Source organism: Ailuropoda melanoleuca, chromosome 15 (genome assembly GCF_002007445.2).
Source record: "Ailuropoda melanoleuca isolate Jingjing chromosome 15, ASM200744v2, whole genome shotgun sequence".
Lineage (NCBI taxonomy): Eukaryota > Metazoa > Chordata > Mammalia > Carnivora > Ursidae > Ailuropoda > Ailuropoda melanoleuca.
Genome location: NC_048232.1, coordinates 76,849,218 through 76,872,060, shown reverse-complemented (window position 1 = coordinate 76,872,060; position 22,843 = coordinate 76,849,218). Strand labels below are relative to the sequence as shown.

The window sequence follows — 22,843 nt, the reverse complement described above, 5'->3', positions numbered from 1 at the left end:
GGTCACATTGGCCAGGAAGTCCGAGGTGAGGTGTCGGAGAAAAGCCCCTGCATCCGGGTGACACCAGCACCATTCGTGGACCTCTCAAGGACCCTTCAAAAATGACTGCATTTTGCAAACTCATTGTTTTACAGTATTTGGTGCTTCTGGTCATCACTATGTCCTCCCGCTACACACACACACACACACACACACACACACACACACGTCATCACTATGTCCTCCCGCTACACACACACACACACACACACACACACACGTCATCACTATGTCCTCCCGCCACACACACACACACACACACACACACACACACACACACACACACCAGCCTACCACCACAGACGGCCACTAGAGGTGTAGAGATAGAGAAGGGTGTACTTGGACCCACCAAAGCTTCAGGTAATTCTTTAGCCCAGACCCAATTAAAGCCACATTGCATCTAGTGGTCACTTATTTTTTTAAAAAATTGTTCTATAGCTCAGATATCACAAAATACCACAGAAAGAAATGTCAAAGCCCCAATCTTTTGCCTATATACATTAAGCTACTAAAGGTGGCATGGCCTCTAGAAAAATCCTATTATTGACTGCATTTTTTTCACTGTGATGGAAATAAAGACTATATGCGTAGCAAAAAAATATTTTCACATGTATGTAGGACTCAAAATATTCTTGCAGCATAGAACATTCCAAGCCATTTCCTTATATGCAAAACAGATTTTTTAAAAAGCAGGAAGACACTGACAATATTCCTATTGTCTGCAAATACTAATAGTGTTTTATTCCTGTGTTGTGATTCAGATTTTCATTTTCACTACAGCATGTTTCTATAGTTGTATGATAAGACATTTGTGTTTGGCCTTTTTCTTGTAAAACGAATAAATTCTGAATTTTGTGTATTTCAAAGCTTAAAAGCAAAATGTTCTTATAATAAGAGGCTCTCTTTGAAAACAAGTACTTGACCAGCACTTAAAGCACTAAAACTGATGTTAAAAGATGTCATCTACTCAGATTACAAATTAGGCACCAACTGTTCCAAACACAAGGAAAAAAATCATAACTCCACTCCAGAAGAAGCCAGAAACAAGAGTCCCTGTAACCCAACGGTTGTCAGGAAATGCTGCTACAGAGCCCAGAAGTTTCACCACAGAGCCTGAGAAAGAGCTGCAGAGAGCAGGTGGACTGAGCAGGCAGGTGTCCAAAGCACCCGCCCCAGGTCCAGTTCAACCGAACTAGCTTGGCTTTTACTCGTTTTCTAAATCAGGCTTCTGCAAACCGTTTGTTTGAAGAAAGGGTGCCACTAAAAACTTACTTTTACAGAATCCCCCGCAACAATCTGATAACACTGAATAGGTTCTCTGATCATTTAGAAACCTCCAAGTAATGTTGTGAAGCTGTTCTGAGTATTTATTCTCTATCTTTCTGTAATAAAAATTAAGACTGCCATATGATTTATACTTAATTTTTTTAATCTGATGCAGAACATTTATCAGTGAACAACCTTCACTCGGGAGGGGAACTTAGCGGGGGCAGGTCAGTAGCCAACTATTTCCAAGGCCAACCCGGTCATACAGGACCCTCTGGGCCCTACCACCCCTGGAGCTTTAAGTCTATCTACTGGAAGGCCACTGTGAGTGCATTCCTCACCATCACAATCAGAAAACCCTAGAGATCAGCACCCCAACAGATGACATCTGTGGTTTTAAAAGAGAAAAACCAAACAAGCTCCAGAAGTGAGATTACAAATCAATCACATGAAAGGTAGCCGGCCATCAGTTGGCCAACCCCTGCTGGGCCTTAGGGGAAATCTGTCACTCGGGCCTCCACGCCCTGGCAAGGTGGGGTTAGGTCCCGGAAGCGGGCCAATTGGATCAAAACGTGGTCTGAGTGGAGGGAACTGGCCTGGTGGCTCCCCGGGCCCAGGGATGAGTGAATTGATGGGGTCCCCAACAAAGGGAAGTGTTAATCTTTCATCATATTCTCCACCAATAATTCCTGGAGGAAGGAGAGAGCTGGGAGGAAAAGGCCTGGGGTGCCAGGGGCTGGGGCAGAACGGGATGGGGTGGGGCGACGATGGCGGGAACAACACGTGGCGCCCTCTCTGAGCTTCTTTTCTTTGTTTGTACCTCTTCCTGTACAGCTGTAGAAACACAAGCACGAGATATGGTAAGTGATCTGGATGTTTCCCCAAAGTTCCAATTTGCTTCCACTGCCCTCTCTACACTTTCCTTTTCCCACACTCTGGAGCAGAGGGACCGGTGCACACAGGAGAACTTTAACCAGTTTCCATCTGCACGCACAAGGCAGTAGCTGTGAGGACAAGGTCGAACGAACTACTCTTTAACCACCACACTGCAACTGAGCAACTGCACCACTTTGGATAAACACTCAATCCCAAGCAAGGATAACTGAGTGACATGTACTTCCACGACTGCAAGCTAGAGCTCTCGGACAAATATGCAATTTTAGGTCAGCTTCTCTTGAAAGTAGAAAATGTAAATATCTATTGAGAATATCATACCGCAAAATATAGAGTTAAGGTCCTGGGGGGAGGGGGGACAGCATTTAAATTCACTTTTTCACCTAAATCATGTTCCTAATGGATCTCAACTTAAACCACAACAAAAAAGAGATGCCAATTTCAGAGGCTGGCCCATCTTCCTGAAGAGCAGTGCTGCGAGCGGAGAACACAGTGGAAGACTCTTCTCTAGCTGCCCCCGCCCCGGTCTCTCTCAGTCCTGCCAATGTCTCGTACAGTAGGCGTCTGCATGTACAACAACATTTATTCTTTTCACAACATACTAGTCTAATGAGCTGAACCGCTGGACCACTCCAGCACAGAAACTCAGCTTCAGATTTTTTTGCAATAGAGGAAGAGAGAATGTTTTATATCAAGTAAAGGTGAAAAACAATCATCGCAGTAATATTTCCTCTTCCTATGTAACTAAGAAAATGACAGAGTCTAAGATAAAAGTTAAAAACACTTTCATTTACTGAAAATTAGCAATAAATTCAATAAAAACAGATTTCATACATAACAAAAGTGATAATATGCCTTTAACGTATTAACTCACTAGTTATTTCTGTGCTTATATTAACATTAGCTTTGATATTAATACCTACTTCTTTCCAATCTGTGTCCCGAGCTCTAACAGTACCATCTACAAAAAAAAAAAAAAACAGAAACAAAAAATAAGGGTTTAAAATGCTTCATACGTCCAGCATTAAACAGCACTTTTTCTTTTGACCTAAGGAAACTGAAGCTTACACACAAAGCACAAAAAAGGAACACAAATCATTTGTTTACCACACCCCGCAGGACCTGTACCTTGCACCTGACTCAGACCTCTCTCTCTGGCTGAAGGCAACTGTTGCCATTCCGTGCTCGCGGGAAGTCCACGTGCAGATGCCCTAGGGAACACGGAGGCCCTCTGGCCGCTCTCCCTGCCCAAGCGTCCCTCGCTGCGCCTCCTCCCCCTGTCTCATCTGGGTATGGCTGCTGCTTCTAACCTGAGTTTCTGTGACACTGACTGGGTGACAATCTCTGGGTGCACATCGCAGCCCATCATTACTGGAGGAAGCTGACTTCAAGTTTTCTTCCATGTCTGGGTTATTTTCTCCCAACTCGCAGAAGTATGACCACAACAAGTATTTAATATACTTATTTACTTGAAATATGTGAAATGGGAAAGAAGAACCCCTTCAACTTTAAGTCTAATGAAGAGTTTAGATAAAAGAGATGTCTTCTTGGGAAGCTATGGGCATGGAAGGAAGGTTTTATAAAATCTCCTGTCCCATAACATTATGCCCATAGGGAAATTCATTATAAAATCTAAACCCTCAGCTTACAGATACCAGATTATGGACCACAATCTGGAAATGAGATAGAGACTGATTGCATTTTATATCTGAATTTGAATATGTACGTAAAAGGGCTTTTTTGCCTTTTTTATCACAGCCTGTTTTACAGCTGGTTCTTCTATATACTTTGGTCATTCTGTCTTTTCTTTTTGACTATAATTGTTTTTTTAAAATTTGAGACACTTGCTGCCTCCTGGAACAAATGGTATTTTGAACTCTGGATTCAGGGGCATAAATAATGTAGAAAAAAGACCTCGGGAATAAAGGAGAAGGACAAGGAAAACCCAGATCATTCACTTCTTACGTTTTGAGGTTTTAAAGAAAAAAAAAAGTTTTTAACAATCCAAATGACTCTACATAATATTCTTAATATGAAAAGAAAAGGAAGGGGATCTACCTGCTAGATTTTTACAGTTGCCAAGAGGGTACATTATACATAGCACCATCACTCACACTTTCTTGATGTGAACCACAAATACTTTTTCACATTGCAGCGCAGTATAAACCTACATATACATAACATGAAGTAAAAGTTTACAGCTACTTTATAAAATGCATACGGGTTTTTTTTTATGGTGACCCATGACATTGATTTCATGGCCCACCTCAGGGTCAAACCAATTTAAAAAAAAACGCTGACATGCAGTAAAGAAATTCCACAATCAAGCTTCCAGGCCTGTATCTGGAAATCTTGATACACCAGGCAAAGGACTTTTACATTTGTGGTGACTTCTCCCCACCCCGAGTTCCACAGTCATCACTGCTGCAATGATCACCAGGTCACCATAAATGAGACTATATGGAAATAAAGCTTCCCTAGCAATGTGCCAGAGAGAAGCAAGCAGGGCTTTCTTAACTTGTACACACGGTCACAACCATGGGATTTTAGAAATGCACCAGACTGCTAAGTCACATACAGAGGATGGTCTAAAAAGAAAGAATGAACCTGAAATTTTTCTATCCTGAAATATTCTACCTCATCTATTATGCTATTTGTGTTATGGAGAACAGAAAAAAGACTGGGAAGAGTTTTCAGGATACAGGCAAAAGTATATGAGGCTTAGAATCTCCTTCCAGCAAGGCTATAGGTTATAATTATTTGCAGCTGTTAATAAAAAAAAAAAGAGCCTATGACTAAAAACTTTTCGCAAGCTAAATAATTAAGACCTCGGTAAGAAAGAGATTAATATGGCATCACAACAATCACCTCGAAAATCCCGCAGATATAAACATCTCCACAGTAGCTGGTCATTTGAAGCAATAAGGAGGTCACGACAAACTGCAGACAAAGAAAGAACAGAACGAACATCCAAAAGTCGGAAGATTCGCAGCTTCAGCTCCAACGGAAGGACTACCAACCCAAATACGTCTGGTAGGTTCAGTGCTGTAAAGAAAAAAAGAACAGGCATCACTCAGTAAAGAACATCTAGCTTTCCCCACATATTTAACGAAGTTACCAACTTGTTCCTAAATGACAAATTAGAGGGTAGTCTCCATTACCCAAGTATGTGACACATACAACAGACTTTTAACCCCAGGTCGACCAGATGGCTACTACTACTTAGTCCCTTATTGCCTCTGTATTTTAGTGGACAGACAAAAACTTTTTAATACAGACCAAATGAATAACTTTGACAATGGCCTCCCTTGTTTTGAGCAATATTCAATCAACAAAAACTTCTCTATTCAACTACAGAAAACGGATGATTCGCTGGCTTTTATATCTAGTTGCCAATGCTGCCACTTAGTAGCTGTGTGCCTTTGGACAAGTTAAACTATGATTCAACTCCCTTATCAGTAAGATGGGTGAATAGTACTGCCTACCTCCCTGAGATGAGATTAAATGTGTGAATACACACAGAGTGCTTAGAACAAGCAGTCAAGTGTTAGCAAGTACTATTATTTGTGGTCTAGCAGGCTAGGAAAAAAAGGGAAGGAGAGATAAATTTCAGAAGCCAAGGAGGGAAAATAAAAACAACATCTTCCAAAGACAGATGAAAATGATTTAGTATTAGCTCCTTTAAACAGATGTGATACTGTTCTCCACTAGCAAAGATAACTGAAATCCAATTAGAGTTTTAAAATTCACACTTTTCTCTTCCATTACCACCACCTAAAGAAGAAAACTAAGATAACAGCAGCATGGACCATGCAACTGGAGACCTAAAATATCTCAACATGGGACTCCCAGGTGGTTCAGTCGGTTAAGCATCTGCCTTCAGCTCAGGTCATGATCCCAGAGTCCTGGGATCGAGTCCCACATCTGGCTCCTTGCTCAGCGGGGAGCCTGCTTCTCCCTCTGCCTGCTGCTCCCCCTGCTTGTGCTTGCTCTCTCTGACAAATAAATAAAAATCTTTTTAAAAAAATAAATAATAACTCAAAACACAGATAGCAAATTAAAGCCAATTATCTATTTGTATAAATCTGCAGTTATTTTCCAGCTAAAGGACTGTGGCAGATCAGGATTCTCATTTTCTAGCCTCTAATTACACTTCCCCACCACACTGCCATCAGGCTTGGCCACTTTGATTGGCTTTGTCCAGTGAAATGTGAGTGGAAGTGGCGTATCACTTCCAAGCAAAAGCGTGAAGAACCAGCATGTGGCTGGGCCACTGGCCTTCTTTCTCCTCCGCTACAAGAGCATGTCCTGGAGAAGCACTCCCCCCTCAGCCACAGCTAACCCCATACAAGTACGTGAGTGAGAAGAGTGTCTGCTTTAAGTCACAGAGGTTTTAAAATATTTTTTTACTACAACATAAATAAGAGCTAGTTAATATAAGAATTCTGAATTATAAACTTTACTAAGTTTCATCATCTATACAATGAGAATAAAATCTCCTTCAAAGTTGTTAGCATTAAAAAAGAATGCATGTGGGGGCGCCTGGGTGGCACAGCGGTTGGGCGTCTGCCTTTGGCTCAGGGCGTGATCCCAGCGTTATGGGATCGAGCCCCGCATCGCTCCTCCGCTATGAGCCTGCTTCTTCCTCTCCCACTCCCCCTGCTTGTGTTCCCCTCTCTCGCTGGCTGTCTCTATCTCTGTCGAATAAATAAATAAAATCTTTAAAAAAAAAAAAAAAAAGAATGCATGTGAAATACCCACGGTATCTAGCCGACAGCCCCCAATAAATCATGTTTTAAGAAAACTTCAGTCCCAATTTACAGGCTATACATTATTTATGTACTTATTGAATGCCTAATATGGACCAGACCCTATGTTAGGCCATGAGACCACAAAAGTGGACAAGACCTCTTCCCTGCTTTCAAGATCTTGAAAACCTGAGGTGGAAAGAACTTATATCAACAAATATGATACAGTGGAAGAGAGGCTACAATAAACAGGCACAAAATGCTGAGGAAACACAAAGAGGAAGTAAGTAACAGGTAAGGAATTAACAGTAAAGCTTAGTTTCAGAAGATCAGAATTTCACCAGGAGGAGAAAAGAGGCAAGAGTCCCATGTCAGAGTCACAAGCATAATACATAAACTGTTACTATTCTGTCTAGACCGTCGGCCTGTGATCATTCATCTTCTCTCACCTTGTCGGGTAAAAGCCAGAAGAGGACACACCAGCTGGTCCTTGAAGAGACGAGAGAGCTTCTGAAGATCTTTGTATATCTTGGCTACACTTTCCCCTGGAATATATTTTTTAAGGAAAAATCAAAACACAAAATCAAGTGGCAAAACCTGAAACGGTATCCTCCACTGTTAACAAATCAAAGCAGTAGATTTTCACAAATAATTCCTACATAGACAGACGTGAACCAAAGTCTCTAGTAGATGAAGAAATAGTGTGTGGCTTTGAAAGTTCAATCTCAGATGTAAAGCTAAAAATCTCACAGCTTCAAACTGAGCTGTAGGCAACTGACATAGCTCACAAGCTACAATTACAGTAGGAAAACGTGTGGGGTGAGAACTGTACACACAACATGATTTCCTGAGCACCTGCCCAGCTGCCCAGGCTCTGGGAGTGTCTAGTGGGGGCCGCTCTTCAGGTCCCAGCAGAAGGAGAACGGTATCTGTCACGTGAGGACCAGCTGTCAGCAACTGTGTCAAGCACTCTTCAAGCTTTCACATCAGTAGTTCTGCCAAAGTAGGAGACAAATACTCTGACCCCATTTTAAAAAAACAGGACAGATACTAAAAGCCCGGGCAAGGCCTCACCGTAAGTGGCAGAGCAGGGTTCAAACCTAAGTCTGGCTCCAACGCACTCATTTAGGCCACTACACTGCCACTCCAGAGCGTGGGCTGCCATTACCTGGACACTGTTTAGCATGATGGAATCTCGGGCCCTACCACAGATCTAGATTTTCATAATTGGAACCTGCATTTTCACAGGATCCCAGATGATTCACCTGCATGTACACTGCAGCAGGGGAAGCTGTGCCAAACGCCACCCAAGTCCCCACTGCAGTTCCGCTACACTTTTACTGGCACTGAACCCTCTGAGCCACGCCTGTTTGCTCACCTACTGAAACAAGGTACCACCAATGCACCCAAGAGTGGTTAAAATGCAAAGCTCCACGCACGGTGCCAGGTGTATCACAGCTCATCAGTTCATGCGTGCTCCCGTCCCATTCTGTAACTAGGTACCCCACTATCTATAAGAAATCAAACACTCTTCATAATTTGGTTGATAGCTTCGTCTTGACTTGAAATCAAATGTCAAGATATTTAACAAATTAATTTGGTTTAAGGCTTTTTTTCAAGTATGAAAACTGACTTTTTTTTAAATAATTTTTATATTGTTATATTAGTCACCATACAGTACATCCCCAGTTTTTGATGCAATGTTCCACGATTCATTATTTGCGAAAACTGATTTTAAAAAAGCTTTTTCCTTATTATAAAAGTGATCAGAAACTTATAAATAAGTAGATATCAGGTACTCTAAGTCACAGTAAAAAGTAATTAAAATGATTTGTCAAATGAGCAGCGTTCTATACCTTTACCCAACATGAAAGTACTATACTGAAAATATTTAATACAGTCTATAAACTTACTGTAATAGAACAGTATTAATTTTCTTCCTCCCCTTTTACTTCCTTTCTCTTTATTTAACAGAAATCGGATAAGAAATATGAATCTAAGCTATATTTATAAAAGAGGTCTTTAAAAAATAGGCTTAGGAAGGGTGCCCGGGTGGCTCAGTCAGTTAGGCGTCTGCCTTCAGCTCAGGTAATGATCCCAGGGTCCTGGGATTGAGTCCCATGTCAGGCTCCCTGCTCAGCGGGGAGTCTGCTTCTCCCTCTGACCCTCCCCCATCTTGTGCATGCTCTCACACTCTCTATCACTCCCTCAAATAAATAAATCTTTTTTTTTTTTTAAGATTTTATTTGTTTATTCGACAGAGATAGAGACAGCCAGCAAGAGAGGGAACACAAGCAGGGGGAGCGGGAGGGGAAAAAGCAGGCTCATAGCGGAGGAGCCTGATGTGGGCTCGATCCCATAATGCCGGGATCACACCCTGAGCCGAAGGCAGATGCTTAACCGCTGTGCCACCCAGGTGCCCCCAAATAAATAAATCTTTAAAAAAAAAAATAGTCTTAGGAGTCAAATCTATTCTAATCCTAAATTCCACCACTTATTAGCTCTGTGACCTTGAAGTAATTTAACCTTCTCTAGACCCTGTCTCCTAATCTGTAAAATGGGCATAACCTCTGGTACTGTGGAGTGCAGAGTATTTCTACTCCACATAGCAGGTCTTCCCTAGTATCAATAGGACTGAAGTGTTGTGGCCAAGGAATTTCAAGTTTTTCCAGTCCTAATGGTAAGACCATCTTTACAGATTTATCAGTCTAGTTCGTGTACTCTCAACAGGGGCAGTGTTGCCCACAATGGGACAAAAACTGGTTCTTAGAGGGCACACAGAACAAAAACCCTAGCTATACCATTGGTTTGTGTCCCTCCAAAGGGCCACAGTACACAATGAAAATACACTATAACTACAGTATTAAAATTTCATGGGAGAGAATGGGTGGGGGATGAATTTTCTCCAATGGCTCCTCAGGGGGTTGATAATGAAAAGAAGGCTGAGAAAACACTGGTCTAGGGTGACGTTAAATGTTCAGAGACCACTATACAATATGTATCCAGATGTCCCCTTTTCCCATCAGTTTTGGTCCATGGAAGTTCATGAAACTCAGGGCCTGATGTCTCCAGGGAACTAACAAGATTAAGTCTCTAGGCCTTCACAGCAAAGACGGAGATCTAGGTAGCCTTCCCTCAAAGACACTGCTGTCAATGTCACCGCCCCACGGCGCCACGCCACGCCACAGCTGGACTGTAAAACCCTCCCAAGTTTACCAGGAGGGTGAAATGGAGTAGTGTCTGTCAAGGTGCAGGTCCAGAACAGAACCAGCACTTAAAGACAGGAGTTCCCTCTCCACCCATCTCCCCTCCTTCAACTGCTGACCTGCTTCTCATACTTTGGATTTAACTGAAAAAATAAGAAGGAAAATTTGTCTCTGCATCTACTAATAATCTTACAGAATACAAGCAAAACCGTGCCTCGAATGTAAACTTCTGGTACTTCCAATCTGATCAAACAGCCAACAAATGTATGTCGTTTAAGTTAACGATTCCAAGTAGTTTTTCCTCTGATAATCTTCAATAATGAAGGTGCATCGTGTGGTTTCCACAAAACACAGATCTTCTCCATACTGGTTAAATACGATGCTGGAAAAATCTAAAGATTAATTCAGAAATTAGGAAGCAGCGGTACAGTGTGGGATGAATTACAGGCTAGTGTCATTCCATAATGGCCATGCACATATAATCCAGCACTCCAAGATCCTAAGAAAATCAGGAAAGAGACAGATACTCTGCAATGGGTCTTAAATTTGCTTTAACCTCATTCAGAAATTTTCAGTCTCTCAGACATTACCTTTCAGTTTTCCTAAAGTGAACTTCTCGAAGCTTCATCCCCAAAGTTCAATCATGCTTTTCTTACCTGGTTCTGCTTTGCAAATAAATGATTCTGGCAGCAGCTGCAATCTTTTCACGCTTCTGAGCTCACTGTTGATCTTTAGTGTAGCTGTAAATAAGCAAAAGAGAGACAAACAACTCCTGTCAGTTCAGCAGCGGCCTTCATGTTTTAGCTCGGGCCTGCATCTGCCTGCCCAACATACGAAGGACACGTGCAGAACACAAACTGCTCTGTGCTATTTCCTTCCCTCGCGGTGAAGTGTGAACCTGCCACCAGATCAAAGAAAATCACTCTAAAACACCTTTAAAAACTAAAGTATGCACCCTTTATATAAAATCCACTAGGCATTACCGACAGCAGCTTATTAGTAATTGAAAGACACGCAGCAAGGATAATAAGAGACAGTTAAACATAATAAAATCATTATTTCTGACAAGACCACTAAAAACTCCATTTATTTTTTTTTTAACCCTTGGCAAGGAGTCTTCCCTTGTTTATTAAAAGAATCCTGCTAAATCTGGGGATGTACTGTATGGTGATTAACATAATATAATAAAATAAAATTAAAAAAAAAAATTAAAATGAAAAAAATAAAAATAAAAAAAAAATAAAAATAAAAAAATAAAAATAAAAGAATCCTGCTAGCTTTCACAACATCATCTCTTTCTAGACCCAAAGGACCACTATTCTTGCCATCGTCCAAGGGTTCGGTTTTACCCGTGACCACAAAGGCGCACTTCATCCCATTCCATGCGAGAGCCCGTGCTGTGCTTATGCACGTCCACGCTGAGCAGGAGGTCCTGGGTGACGGAAAGACTGAAGGACACACTGCTCCTACACAAAGACTCGAGCCTGGAATGGCTGGCTGCCAGCAAGTCCGCGAGTAGCACAAGAATGAGAGAACGGAAACTAAGGAACCATCGAGAGATCTAGCAGCCATTCCCTTTACGCCATGTATCCTGAAACCAGTGAACAGAGGCTATGATACGTGTTGTTAAAGAGCTTTTGTAAGAAACAGAGGCAAAAAGGACCACCTCAGTCACTACTGGGCGGCTTCGGCCTTGGGAGCTCCGAGGTGGTGGTGCAGAGCACCGGGGGGAGGCAAACGGCTGCCCGTGCATGTTAAGGACACCCCACTGGAAGTGTCACGTGCTCACTGGGATGAACGCTGAGGGGACGCCGCTAGTCCTCCTGCGTCAAGAGTCACATCCTGACAAACGTGGAATACCACCAAAGCTGTTAAAGCTGGTGAAACAGGGGACTTGAAAGGAACATTTCAAAGAATCTAGTTATTAAAGGGAAGTAACAGAAATCACATCACAGGAGACCTGGAACGACCTTTCATTTCAAAGATCAAGACAGGGTAGAATGGTGGTTTTCAAAATAAGTTTTTGCAGAACAAACATTTTTCAAACAAAATTTTACAAGGGACCTCGATACACGCAACAGACGAACACGGTGCTGCTCCAGGTTTGAGTGGCGATTCGGGGGCTGGAAAGCCGCCTCCACCTCGGCAGCGCCAGCAGCTGCTGAGACTCGGGGCTTGAGCACATCGCAGCAACTGCCTTTGCTACACAAAAGGCGAGCTGTCCTGAAAAATCAAAAGTGCGGTCATTCCAAGCTCATCGTACGGTCTATCTAGCTAAAGGCATAAACCTCAAAAATCACAACAGAGCAGAGAGGATTCCAGTCACTCCACGGGCTCTGCAGAACGTGTGATTAGGGGACTCTTCCACAGACGACCAGTAGACGTATGGACTTCGGGTGGCATCTGAGCTAAAATGGAATACAAAAACAGAACGGGCCGCCATCCTTGTGAAACTGCCACTATGAAAGAGAAGTAGACAGAGCAACACTCAGAGTGACCTCCCTGCAGGCGCCGGGGGCGGGGGGGGAGCAAGCACACACGCACGCAGGCAGTGCTCAGCCATGTGTCTATGCAGTACCGTTCAGAGACGCCAAACGGGATACAAAGTGACCTCGAAAAAGTGACTTCAATCTCACCTCTTACCATCTCTCAGTTCCAGACCTCAGTCAAAAAAATAAGCATAAAAAAGTCATCTGCGGCACAAAGAGCTTATATGTAATAGACCATCTCACCCCGATGATCACAACAGCCCCGGAGCAAACACATCCCAAGGTGAGGACAGCTAAAGGGTACGGCTGCCCCGAGAGAGAAGCCTGACGCCAGAACAGCAACCCACATTGTCTGTCACTTTCCCGACTCGTGTGATCCGTGGCCCAGGGACTAAGCAGAGCAGGGAAAGACTCGACTAGGTCATGACAGCCAACCACCGAAGCAGCTAGACGATGTCTGGAGAGGAACAGGCCCGCTCTGGAAAACTGACAACCATGACTGTGCCATGCAATTACCATTTATGATGACCAGGGCTCCCAAAGGCACACAGGTCAGAGCCGCAGAGCCGCCCTCGCAGAGAGGATGTGTGTACTGCAGCTTGTATACACCGCCCGACTTCCAGTGCTCGGGCATGCGCAGAGCCTTGGCCTCAGTCCCCTGGCGAGTGAGATCAAAGAGAAACAACGAGGAAAAGGGTTACTCTCAAAAAGACTAAAACTCCAAGAGGCCCCTAACTTATCTGGAAATAAGCATCCCATATGGTCCCCTTAATAAGACCTGTCAAATCATTACTATCATCATTAATAAAATTTTAACAGAAAACTGTTATGATATATTATCCTCCATCAAAATGTTTGTTCAAGGAGATATAATAACATCAGAGACAGGGATTCAGTTCTCTCTTCGAAGACTCACTTCTCTGCCCAGCAGAGCTGTATCATTATTCAAGACCCACAGCTCAGTTATCATTTTGTTTGTGAGGCCTTTCAAAAAAATCCTGTTTGTCATTCTTTTATCCCCTAACACTCTGTTCATATTTCTACTGTTACACACTTCTGTGATAAAACATCACTATTTTCTTTTTATTCGTTTCTCTCCCCGACTTACGGACTCCCCGGGGACAAGTATCTTTATACCTAATCTACCTAAATTTTATACCCTAATTCATTTTTCTTTTTATACCCTAATTCTTTATACCCTAATTCCTGGCCCAGGGCACGGCATCCTGCGGGTGGCGATGGTCACTGCCGTGTTCTACATCTCTGTTACTCTAACGTGGCCCACGGACCAGCAGCATGACTACTGTGTGGGAGCGTGCAGAGTCTCAGGCTTCACCCTAGACTTATTAAATCAGAATCTGCAGGGGTGCCTGGGTGGCTCAGTCAGTTAAGCATCTGCCTTCGGCTCAGGTCATGATCCAAGGGTCCTGGGACTGAACCCCGCATCGGGCTCCCTGCTCAGCGGGGAGTCTGCTTCTCCTTCTCTCCGCTCATGCTCTCGGTCTCTCTCATATAAATAAATAAAATCTTAAAATAAATAAGTCAGAATCTGCATTAGTAAGATCTCCAGGTATCCTTAGGCACATCAAGGTTTGAGAAACTCTAACCGTTCTCCCCCGTGACTCTCTGGCATCCCATATACGTAGACATCTATCCTAGAATTTCACCAGTACAGTATGACGGACTGTAGACTGTCTCTCTCCCCCACTCCTGGACTATAAGCAACCTGAGAGCAGGGACAAAGCACTGCACCTGTCACTGGTAAAAACTTACCAACCAGTGAATGAATGAATGAATGAATAAAAGGAACAATGCCCCTCTTCCTAACTGAATCTTATTAGTTTATTGACAATTCAGAGCCATTAACATAAAAATCCAGTGACCCAGCCATCTAGACATGCCCATCCCACTCTCCTGACCACAGTTTACTTTATATTATCATACATAATCTTTTATCTTTAATACAGAAATTTAGAAAACCACACTACCCTAGTGATGTTTATCAATGTGTCCCCATTCCCAACGGGAAACTGAAACCCTAACAAGATGTTTGATTTCTGCTTGGAGTCTTACCTGAGGTATGTAACCTGACTCCAGCATGAGGAGATGTACCGATACTATCAAGGCATCATTGGCGTTAGAACAGTCAGCAGACTGATACAGGATCTCTAATGAATGTGGCACTTGCCCTTCCTCCGATTCACTGCAGAGCATCGGTTCGGAGGGGAAGACACCCGTGCCCTCTTCCATATCCACATCTTGCACTGACCCAGCTTCGAAAGGCTGACTAGGCCCCGACTGAAAAAAATAGCAAAAACCATGAATTCATTAAATAGACTTGGGTTTTTACAGTTTACTTTGTACCCTAAAGTGAACTCAGATTAGTGCTCAAAGCCAAAGCACATTATTAGTTTCAGAAATGGGATACATAATAAGCGAGCCCTCCGAAATAAAGGAGCTGGCAATCTACTCCTCCACCCTGAATTCCTCATCTCCATTAGTTCTGGCCAGTATGCCAAAAACCTGGGCATCGACCTAGCCTTCTCCCTCCACCATCCTAAACTCCACCTCCCATGTGATGGGTCTTCAGAGTTCTACTGAATTACCTCCTAAATATCCCTAAAATCTGCCCCTACTGCTCCCCAAGGGTACCTCAGACTCCTTTACCTCCTGGCTTCCAGAAACAGCCTCCCCAAGTATCCATGACTCCCCTTTGTTTTCCAAGACATTTCACCTGCTGCCAGAGCTTTTGACGATTAAGAATCCAACCATGTCCCATGTCCCAGCTTAAAACCTCCCAGTATTTCCCCAATGCAGATAGCAGCATGTCCCTAAATTGTGCCTTGGAACATAACCCTCAATGTCCTCAGGAAAAGAGAGTTCTACAATCCATGAAGTTTAGAAAACACTACTACACGCGATAGCCACCGAACCTCACCCTCCATATTCGCAAAATACACTGGGGCATTACAGAGCTCTGGCATTTCCAATAACAATAATGTGTGCACAACATTTAGCCAAGAAACACCACCCTCCTTCCTCAATGCTCAGCATCCCCTTAACACCTACTTATGATCTCAGAAAAGAAGTGTTTCATAGACAACATGCTGAGAAACACAGGCCTAGAAAATGAAGTCCAAATGGCTAAAGCTTCTTAGCATACAAGGCCCTTCATCACTTCCTCAGGTTCCTGATTCTGTCAAGCCCACTTCCTGCCAGTCCCTCCTCCCCACGCCAGCACTCCCACCTCTGCCAAAGAGGCAGCACAGACTAGCAGCCCACCGTGCAAAGGCCTTGACGACTGCCCTTTACCACACTGCACTGCACTTTCCCGATGACACATCGACATCCCACCAGGACTGCAAGCTTAGAAAGGAACAGACTCTGTGTCACCTACTTTTGTAATCCCAGTACAGTACCTGGCACACAGTAGGTGCTCAACAAATGCTTCCTGAACCAATGTTAAGGACAGTATCTTACAATTTCTTAATGGTTTTGTTTTCTGTGTCTTCTCATTTGCATCATACAAAAATTCTATAAAACAGGCAAGTCAGATGATGTTGCCTCTTTAGACATGTTTTAATTGTGACTCAGATTAAATAACATAACCAAGAATGCCAGCTAATAAAAACCTGAAATGAACCAAGATCTCCAGACTCGCAGTTCAGGCTTTCAAACACAATACGCTGCTTCAGTAAGACTATGTTACCTATTACTTTTGCTCAGGTTTGTTTCCTACACATGTACTCAACTCTTGATGCAGAACACATGGTTCTTCTCTTTAAGTTCATATTTCCATTAAGAAGGGATAGAGGAAATAAGAAATTATGTAGGATGAACGAAAGGGTGGAAAAATATAAGGGAGCAAGAGGCTGTTCTTCCGAAATCCCTGAGGACCTAGTCCTTACTGGCTTATGGAAAAGATCCAAATTCATTTGTTAAAATTTACAGGCCAATGACAATTCGCACTATCTAAAAAGGAGGCTCCATGATATTTCTGAACAAACAGAAACTACTTATTAAAACCATTTAACACCTAAATCATGAAGTATGAAAGCTCTTTGCTTCTTATCTACTCTACCTAACTTCTGGCTATTTACTACTTACTGACAGTTGTGTGGGAGACAATACATGTGGATAAAATATTTAAAAAGAGTTACCCTAAACTGATAATGCCATGGGAGGAAGATAACAGAATTCCCTGGTGAGCTTATCAAACCTTACTCCCGCTCCATTAGAACCACTGACATTCTGAGCCGTTCTGATATGATATGAATACTTATCATATTCTTCATGCATGTGGAAATGGGAAAAAAAATGTTCTGCACCACTTCTCTAAACAGATCATTTGTCACACCATTTACAAATGGTTAACAGTTTAGGGTTAACATTAGGGTCTGATACCAGATTATCCCCATTTTCCATCAAAGACTCAACAGGTTCTAGGAGAATTCCCAAATATATGAAATAAGAAAATTAATTTACACTTAATTACAAGAGTAAAATTTTTCTATTGTTTCCAGTTTTACCCAGCTACTTTCCCTCACTAATACTTCGTCCTACAATCAGCAGATCTCACTGCTTCAAGGGCTTACAGCACACTCATGGGATTCCAAGCTCACCTTCAACACTAATGTTTTACAGTCACCTATACAAGTCTTACAATACAAAACAACATGCTTTTAAAACTGAAATGACTAACTTGAAGCAGTATTAATTTGTCAAAATTTTCCAAAAGGAAGCTAGTCATATATACTATGAAAAGTTCTTACTGGGCATTTTTACAAGTACATTTTACAAGATTCTGGACCCTTCCACCAGAATCTCTGAATAAGTCTATCAGCAAAGAAGATTCAGAAATATAATTTAAATATGTGGCTAAATATTCTATTATTCCCTAGATTACCTCCCTGAAGCAGAAACACTGAGATACATAATAATTTCTTTTAAAAAATCATATAAATACGCTGAGCTTTATAAAGGCTTTTTTAAACTGCTTAATCTCTTTGGATACTATTATCAAAAATATCTGGGGTGCCTGAGTTGGTTAAGCATCTGACTCTTGATTTCAGCTCAGGTCATGATCTCAGGGTTGTGAGATCGAGCCCCGAGTCAGCCTCCACACTAGGCGTGGAGCCTAAGTTTCTCTCTCTCCCTCTGCCCCTCCCCCATCCCCCTGCTTGAGTGCGCTCTCTCTAAAAAAACTCAACATAGATGATTTTCATACTTTGCGAATCTTTTAAAAAGTATTTCTTAGCATCTGTCTATACTTGATGCCACAATGCATACTTACACTCACAAATGTTTAAGGTCTGAGGGAAAAAACTAAGCTGAAGTGATATGTATACACACAAAAAACAACGAACACGATGACATATATATTAGTATTAAAAAATTAAGTAACATATGTGATCATTTGTGCCATACAAGGAACCAAAAGGCAGGATAATAAATAATGAGGTTTTACAAGGCAATAAAGAGAATCGATACTAAGAAATTAAAGACAATCATTGGGCTGTGGCTGGCAGGGCCTTGGAAGACGGGCAGAGACAGGAGAGGGAGGAAGGGCGGTGCATTCCAGGCTAGAGGAACAGCAAGAGCTAGGCATGGAGCAGGAGGTAGACTGCGTGTGCGTGTACACATGAACACGTGAATGTGCAGGCTGGTACACGGAAAATGATAAGGAGTCTGGTCTGACTGGAGAGAACAGTTTACTAGACGGAAGAGAAATTAGCCCTGAAAAGCCTTAAAAACTAGGTATAGGAAGAGAGACAACATTTTCGTTCTCTGTAACATGACAGGGTTAAACTAGAGACAGATGGTCTTTTCAGCTCAAAAATTATAAGCACAGGTATATCAATGACACAGAGTTACTAAAGAGCAAGGGAACAACATAATCGAAAACGTACAGGGAAAAGATGAACCCAGAGAGCAGACTGAAGGACAGACACTGGAAGCCTGGAATGGAAAGGAAGAACTGACAGGGCTTGTTAAGTGGCTGGGTATAAGGAGTCAAAAATCATTCCAGGGTTTTAAACTGAGGAAAACAGTGGTGCCACCAACAGAAAGGGCAGCTGGTTTGGGAAGAGAACATGAGTTCACATTTCCAAATTTACATCGACACAGAGTGTGAGATAGCAATGCTTAAAACCCAGGTATAAATGTCCTGCAAATAATTTGTAAGTAACTGAACTCTATACAGCCTTAATGAGTGGAGCAGACCAGAGAAGCTAAGCTGGGAATCACGAGCTTTGAGCCAACAATAGAAGCCAAGGGACAATTTGTCTGAAGGAGTGAATGTCTGAACAAAATATGTAAGAACTGGGTTGTTCAGAATGCCAGTAAGTACTGGTCCAGGCATTTAGCAGTTCGAAAATTTCAACAAGAATATAGTCTTCAATCTACTAATAATAATTATCCTTAATGATACAGAATTCAATTGAGGTATTTAGCATGCTTTATCAACTACCCCATTTCTCATCTTGATATTAATACCTACCATACTGTCATTATTCCCGACATCAGTTTGGGTTGCCTGTCCTTGGAATGCATCACTGGGCTGTTCATCCTGTGTGCTGGACTGATTGGAGCTGGCGGCCAAAGAGGGTTGGTCATTATTCTGGAGTGAGGAATGCTCTGAATCTGTGGATGAAGGTAAGTTAGGTGCTGGAATGGCATCTTCAAGAATCAAACATATCAAGTCCCCAGAAACAATCCCATATGAAGCCAAGGTCTCTTCATCTCCAGTGAGGGCATCCTTGTTGTTCAATGTGATTGCAAACCGGGTATCAGAACTGCCAAGAAAGATGGATAAGGATAGTAAGAGCTACCTACCATTACCTGCTACCATTACCTTCAATAATACACTTAGAACATATATAAGGTACATGGTATAATCCCGGAAGAATTAAGTAACGAAAACAAAACAAAAATAAAAAGGAAGCCAAACTTTTGCAAAAACTATCAAAATTACTTGTTCTTATCACTGAATGCTTAGGTTATAGATTTCTAATGGCCACAATTCTAGCCTGGGGAGCAGGATACAGTAATTCTCTATCACTAACCCATGTTCTCACCAATTCTAAGGTACACACTCTACATCTTTTGTAATTCCGGTATCTTTGAAACAGGGATGCTTCTTAAAACTGATGACACAGCACAGCTTAATTGCCAGCAATCTCTCCTTTAGTGTTACATAAAACGTGCATCTTAAGATTGACAGCAATTTCAGTCAATGAAACAGAGTCTTTTTAAAATACAAACCGTGTCACATCATTCACCTGCTGAAAATCCTCAAATGGCTTCTATTTGAACTTGGAACAGAATCTCTAACATGGACTCTGATGCCCACCATCTGACCCCTACCCACTTCTACCCCATCGCCTCAATCACTGTTCTCTATCAATGTAAGCTTTCTGTCTCTTCCTCAAAACAGATGAACCTCAAGGCAGCCTCTGGGCCTCTGCATTTGCTCTTCCAGATCTTCAGAGGACTGACTCTCATCATTCAGGTCTCAATTCAAATGCCACTTCTTCCAAGATGCCTTCCGCCTAGCCTCCATCACTCTACTCCATTCTCATGTTTTATTTTTATTATAACGTCACTATTCGAAAAGTCCACATTTATTTATCATCTCTTCTCCACCCTCACCACTGCACTTTAAGCTTCATAAGGTCGGTTATCTTGTCTGTCCAGTTCAAAATTGTATCTCCAGCACTTGGCAAATAAAAGCATTTGTGGAATAAAAACAACCAACAGACATTAGTTGGGAAGATGGAGCTGAAAGTGAAATCAGGGCTCCCAAGTCATTGCCTTTACAGAACAGTCATCTTATGTCTGTTCCAAAATACTAGATCCACGTCCCAGATGAATATTCACAATCACAAAAAGATGAGTATGTAGAGGACCGAGTATAAATTCATCCCTCCCAGTGTCAAATACAAGGTCACCTTTCTTACTGATGACCAGTTATGTGTGATGTCTTTTATAATGAAAACAGCACAAATCCAAAAACCCACTGCTAAACAAGTCAAGAGCTCCAATTAGCCTGAAGCAACGAACTCTCCCTTCCATATCACAGGCTCTCTGGTTTGAGAGAATAACCATCATTTCACCACATACGGGTGAGGAGTAATTAACAAACCATTGCACACTTTATAAGGCATTTACACTCAACAGTGCTGACTTCATTACCTTTCTGAGAGGTTAACCAAGGATGAAGTCCTTTGAAAATCATGTTCTGTTTATTCTTGCAACGCTGCATTTTCAAAAGTGCTCAAAATAATTTTTTTTTCACATGTAAAAACACTTTTTCTTACCAATTAAAATGTCTTTGGTAGAGCAATTACCGAAGTTTTGCTTATTAGAAAGTGAGTAGCTATGTTTGTTTTCAAACCCTTTGATAAATGTGGAAAATCTGCCAGATGCCAAAAACAACACCATCCCAACAGAAAAAGAGAAAAAAGCCTCAAATGTACTATGTGTTTATGGATCATGTGTCACAGCAAAAGGTTTGTTGGTTTTAAAAGTATCTAACACAATGTTCATTCAAACATCTACCTATAGAAAAGCTAAAGAATTATATCATTAATAAAAATGTTGGCCTTCCCTCCCCATGTAGAAAAAGGGAAGAGCTGAAAATTCCTAAAGTACATACAGCTTTTCAGCGGAGGGGTTAAAAACTGGTTTTCTGAAACTGAAAAAAAAAATTTTTTTTATTCATCAGAAAATGCCATCTTAGAAACACCAGGCTTTTAAAAAATATTTTATGCCAGTCCCAGATGCACTTGCTCAGAGAAGACACTTTAAAAATAATAATGTCCTATGGTCACTTTAAAACTACCCATTTTTATAAAGTGAAGATACTTTCAGAAGAACGAATTTACTTTCAGAAGCTGAAGCTTACATTCCTTCCAGTTAACCAGATTCAACTGTAAAAACAAACCCAAAGGAGAAACTAACTTGGGCTCTTGTAAAGTCCTTTCAAGACTGCCCCTACTTTTAAAAATAATATTAATAAAATACGTATACTTGTGTATGAAAAAATCTTTAAAAAATAAGTTACTTTTGAAGATTTCTGGTGGGGTAATGGCATCAGCATACAAAATGCTTAGATTTAACACCAAGAAATAACAACAGGCATATCACTTAATACAACGCTTAACAGTTATGTCAATACCTCATTTTTAATTTGGAGAAAAACAGGCTTACTTTTAATATAGTGCCTTAACCTGAAAAATGAAAGGGGAGAATTTCATAATATGGTCTCATTTTACTCTACTCCCTAAAGTCAAAGTATATAAAAGTCTCATAAAAAGGGTCCACTTAATTAACAGAAAGGTCTTCTTTTGACGAATTCACCTAACAAGCCCCAGAGACCCCCTTTTTTTGTTTTCCTAGCACACTCAAATTCCAAATTCGCTAGCTCGGTATGTGAACAGGTCCACCCTTACCTTTGTCCCTCTACCCCCAGATTACTGTCGCCAGAAAATACTGTCTGTGGAAACAAAGCAGTCTCATTTGCAGCCCCGTAAATTAATAGCGGAATCTGGTCCGTTATTTCTCAACGTCATTACCCCCAAACTGCAAGCTCTCCAGGGTCATCCCACAGCCACCGTCTATCTTAGTTTTCGCAAAAAAGCAACAGCTCGCCCAGGGAAATAAAAGGATATGAAGCATGCCGACACCCCGTACTGTGTAAAACTCTGCAGCGTAAGTCAAAGCGCTCCCCGCGGGTCCCGCACGCGCACACTCAACACAGCCTCAAGATCACGGCCGCCCCAGCAGCGGCCCGCTGGCAGGTGGCCTCGGATGGAGAGCCGGTTTCTAACTTCTTCTAGAACTTTCCTGACTTTTTCCCTGACTTTTTCCCTGGAATACTGCGACAGCTGGAGATAGTGAACTTAAATCCCACAGAGCCTGGAAAGGTCTCCCGCCAGCCGAACCCCTACGCTCCGTCCTGTCCCTGGTTTCCTCTGCTGCGGAAACGGAAGCCAAGGCTCACCCTGCAAGGGAAGGGAGCCCCCGGGACGCTGAGCCATGTCCTCCTCGAGCCGGGAGCCGGCGAGCTGCAGCCCCAGAGCCCGCGCCCGGCCTGCGCGCGTCACAGTCCCAGGGACGCCCGACCCGCGACGCCCCGCTACCGCCCGGCCTCACGTGACCGCCCGGGGCGGTCGCGCGCCCCCGCGCACGGCCCGGGCCC

The 22,843-nt window shown here is 42.4% G+C and overlaps 1 protein-coding gene across 1 annotated transcript in view; it reads right to left on the bottom strand.

Annotated features, from left to right (window-relative positions):
* Window positions 1-1,447: 1,447 nt before the first annotated feature.
* FBXO7 (F-box protein 7) overlaps window positions 1,448-22,843 on the bottom strand; it is a 21,680-nt gene continuing 284 nt past the window's right edge. The window contains 8 exon segments of the mRNA XM_034644237.1: window positions 1,448-2,139; window positions 3,123-3,160; window positions 5,068-5,244; window positions 7,397-7,492; window positions 10,810-10,893; window positions 13,159-13,300; window positions 14,716-14,940; window positions 19,142-19,436. Coding sequence (XP_034500128.1) covers window positions 1,750-2,139; window positions 3,123-3,160; window positions 5,068-5,244; window positions 7,397-7,492; window positions 10,810-10,893; window positions 13,159-13,300; window positions 14,716-14,940; window positions 19,142-19,436 — 1,447 coding nt within the window. The 3' untranslated portion in view covers window positions 1,448-1,749.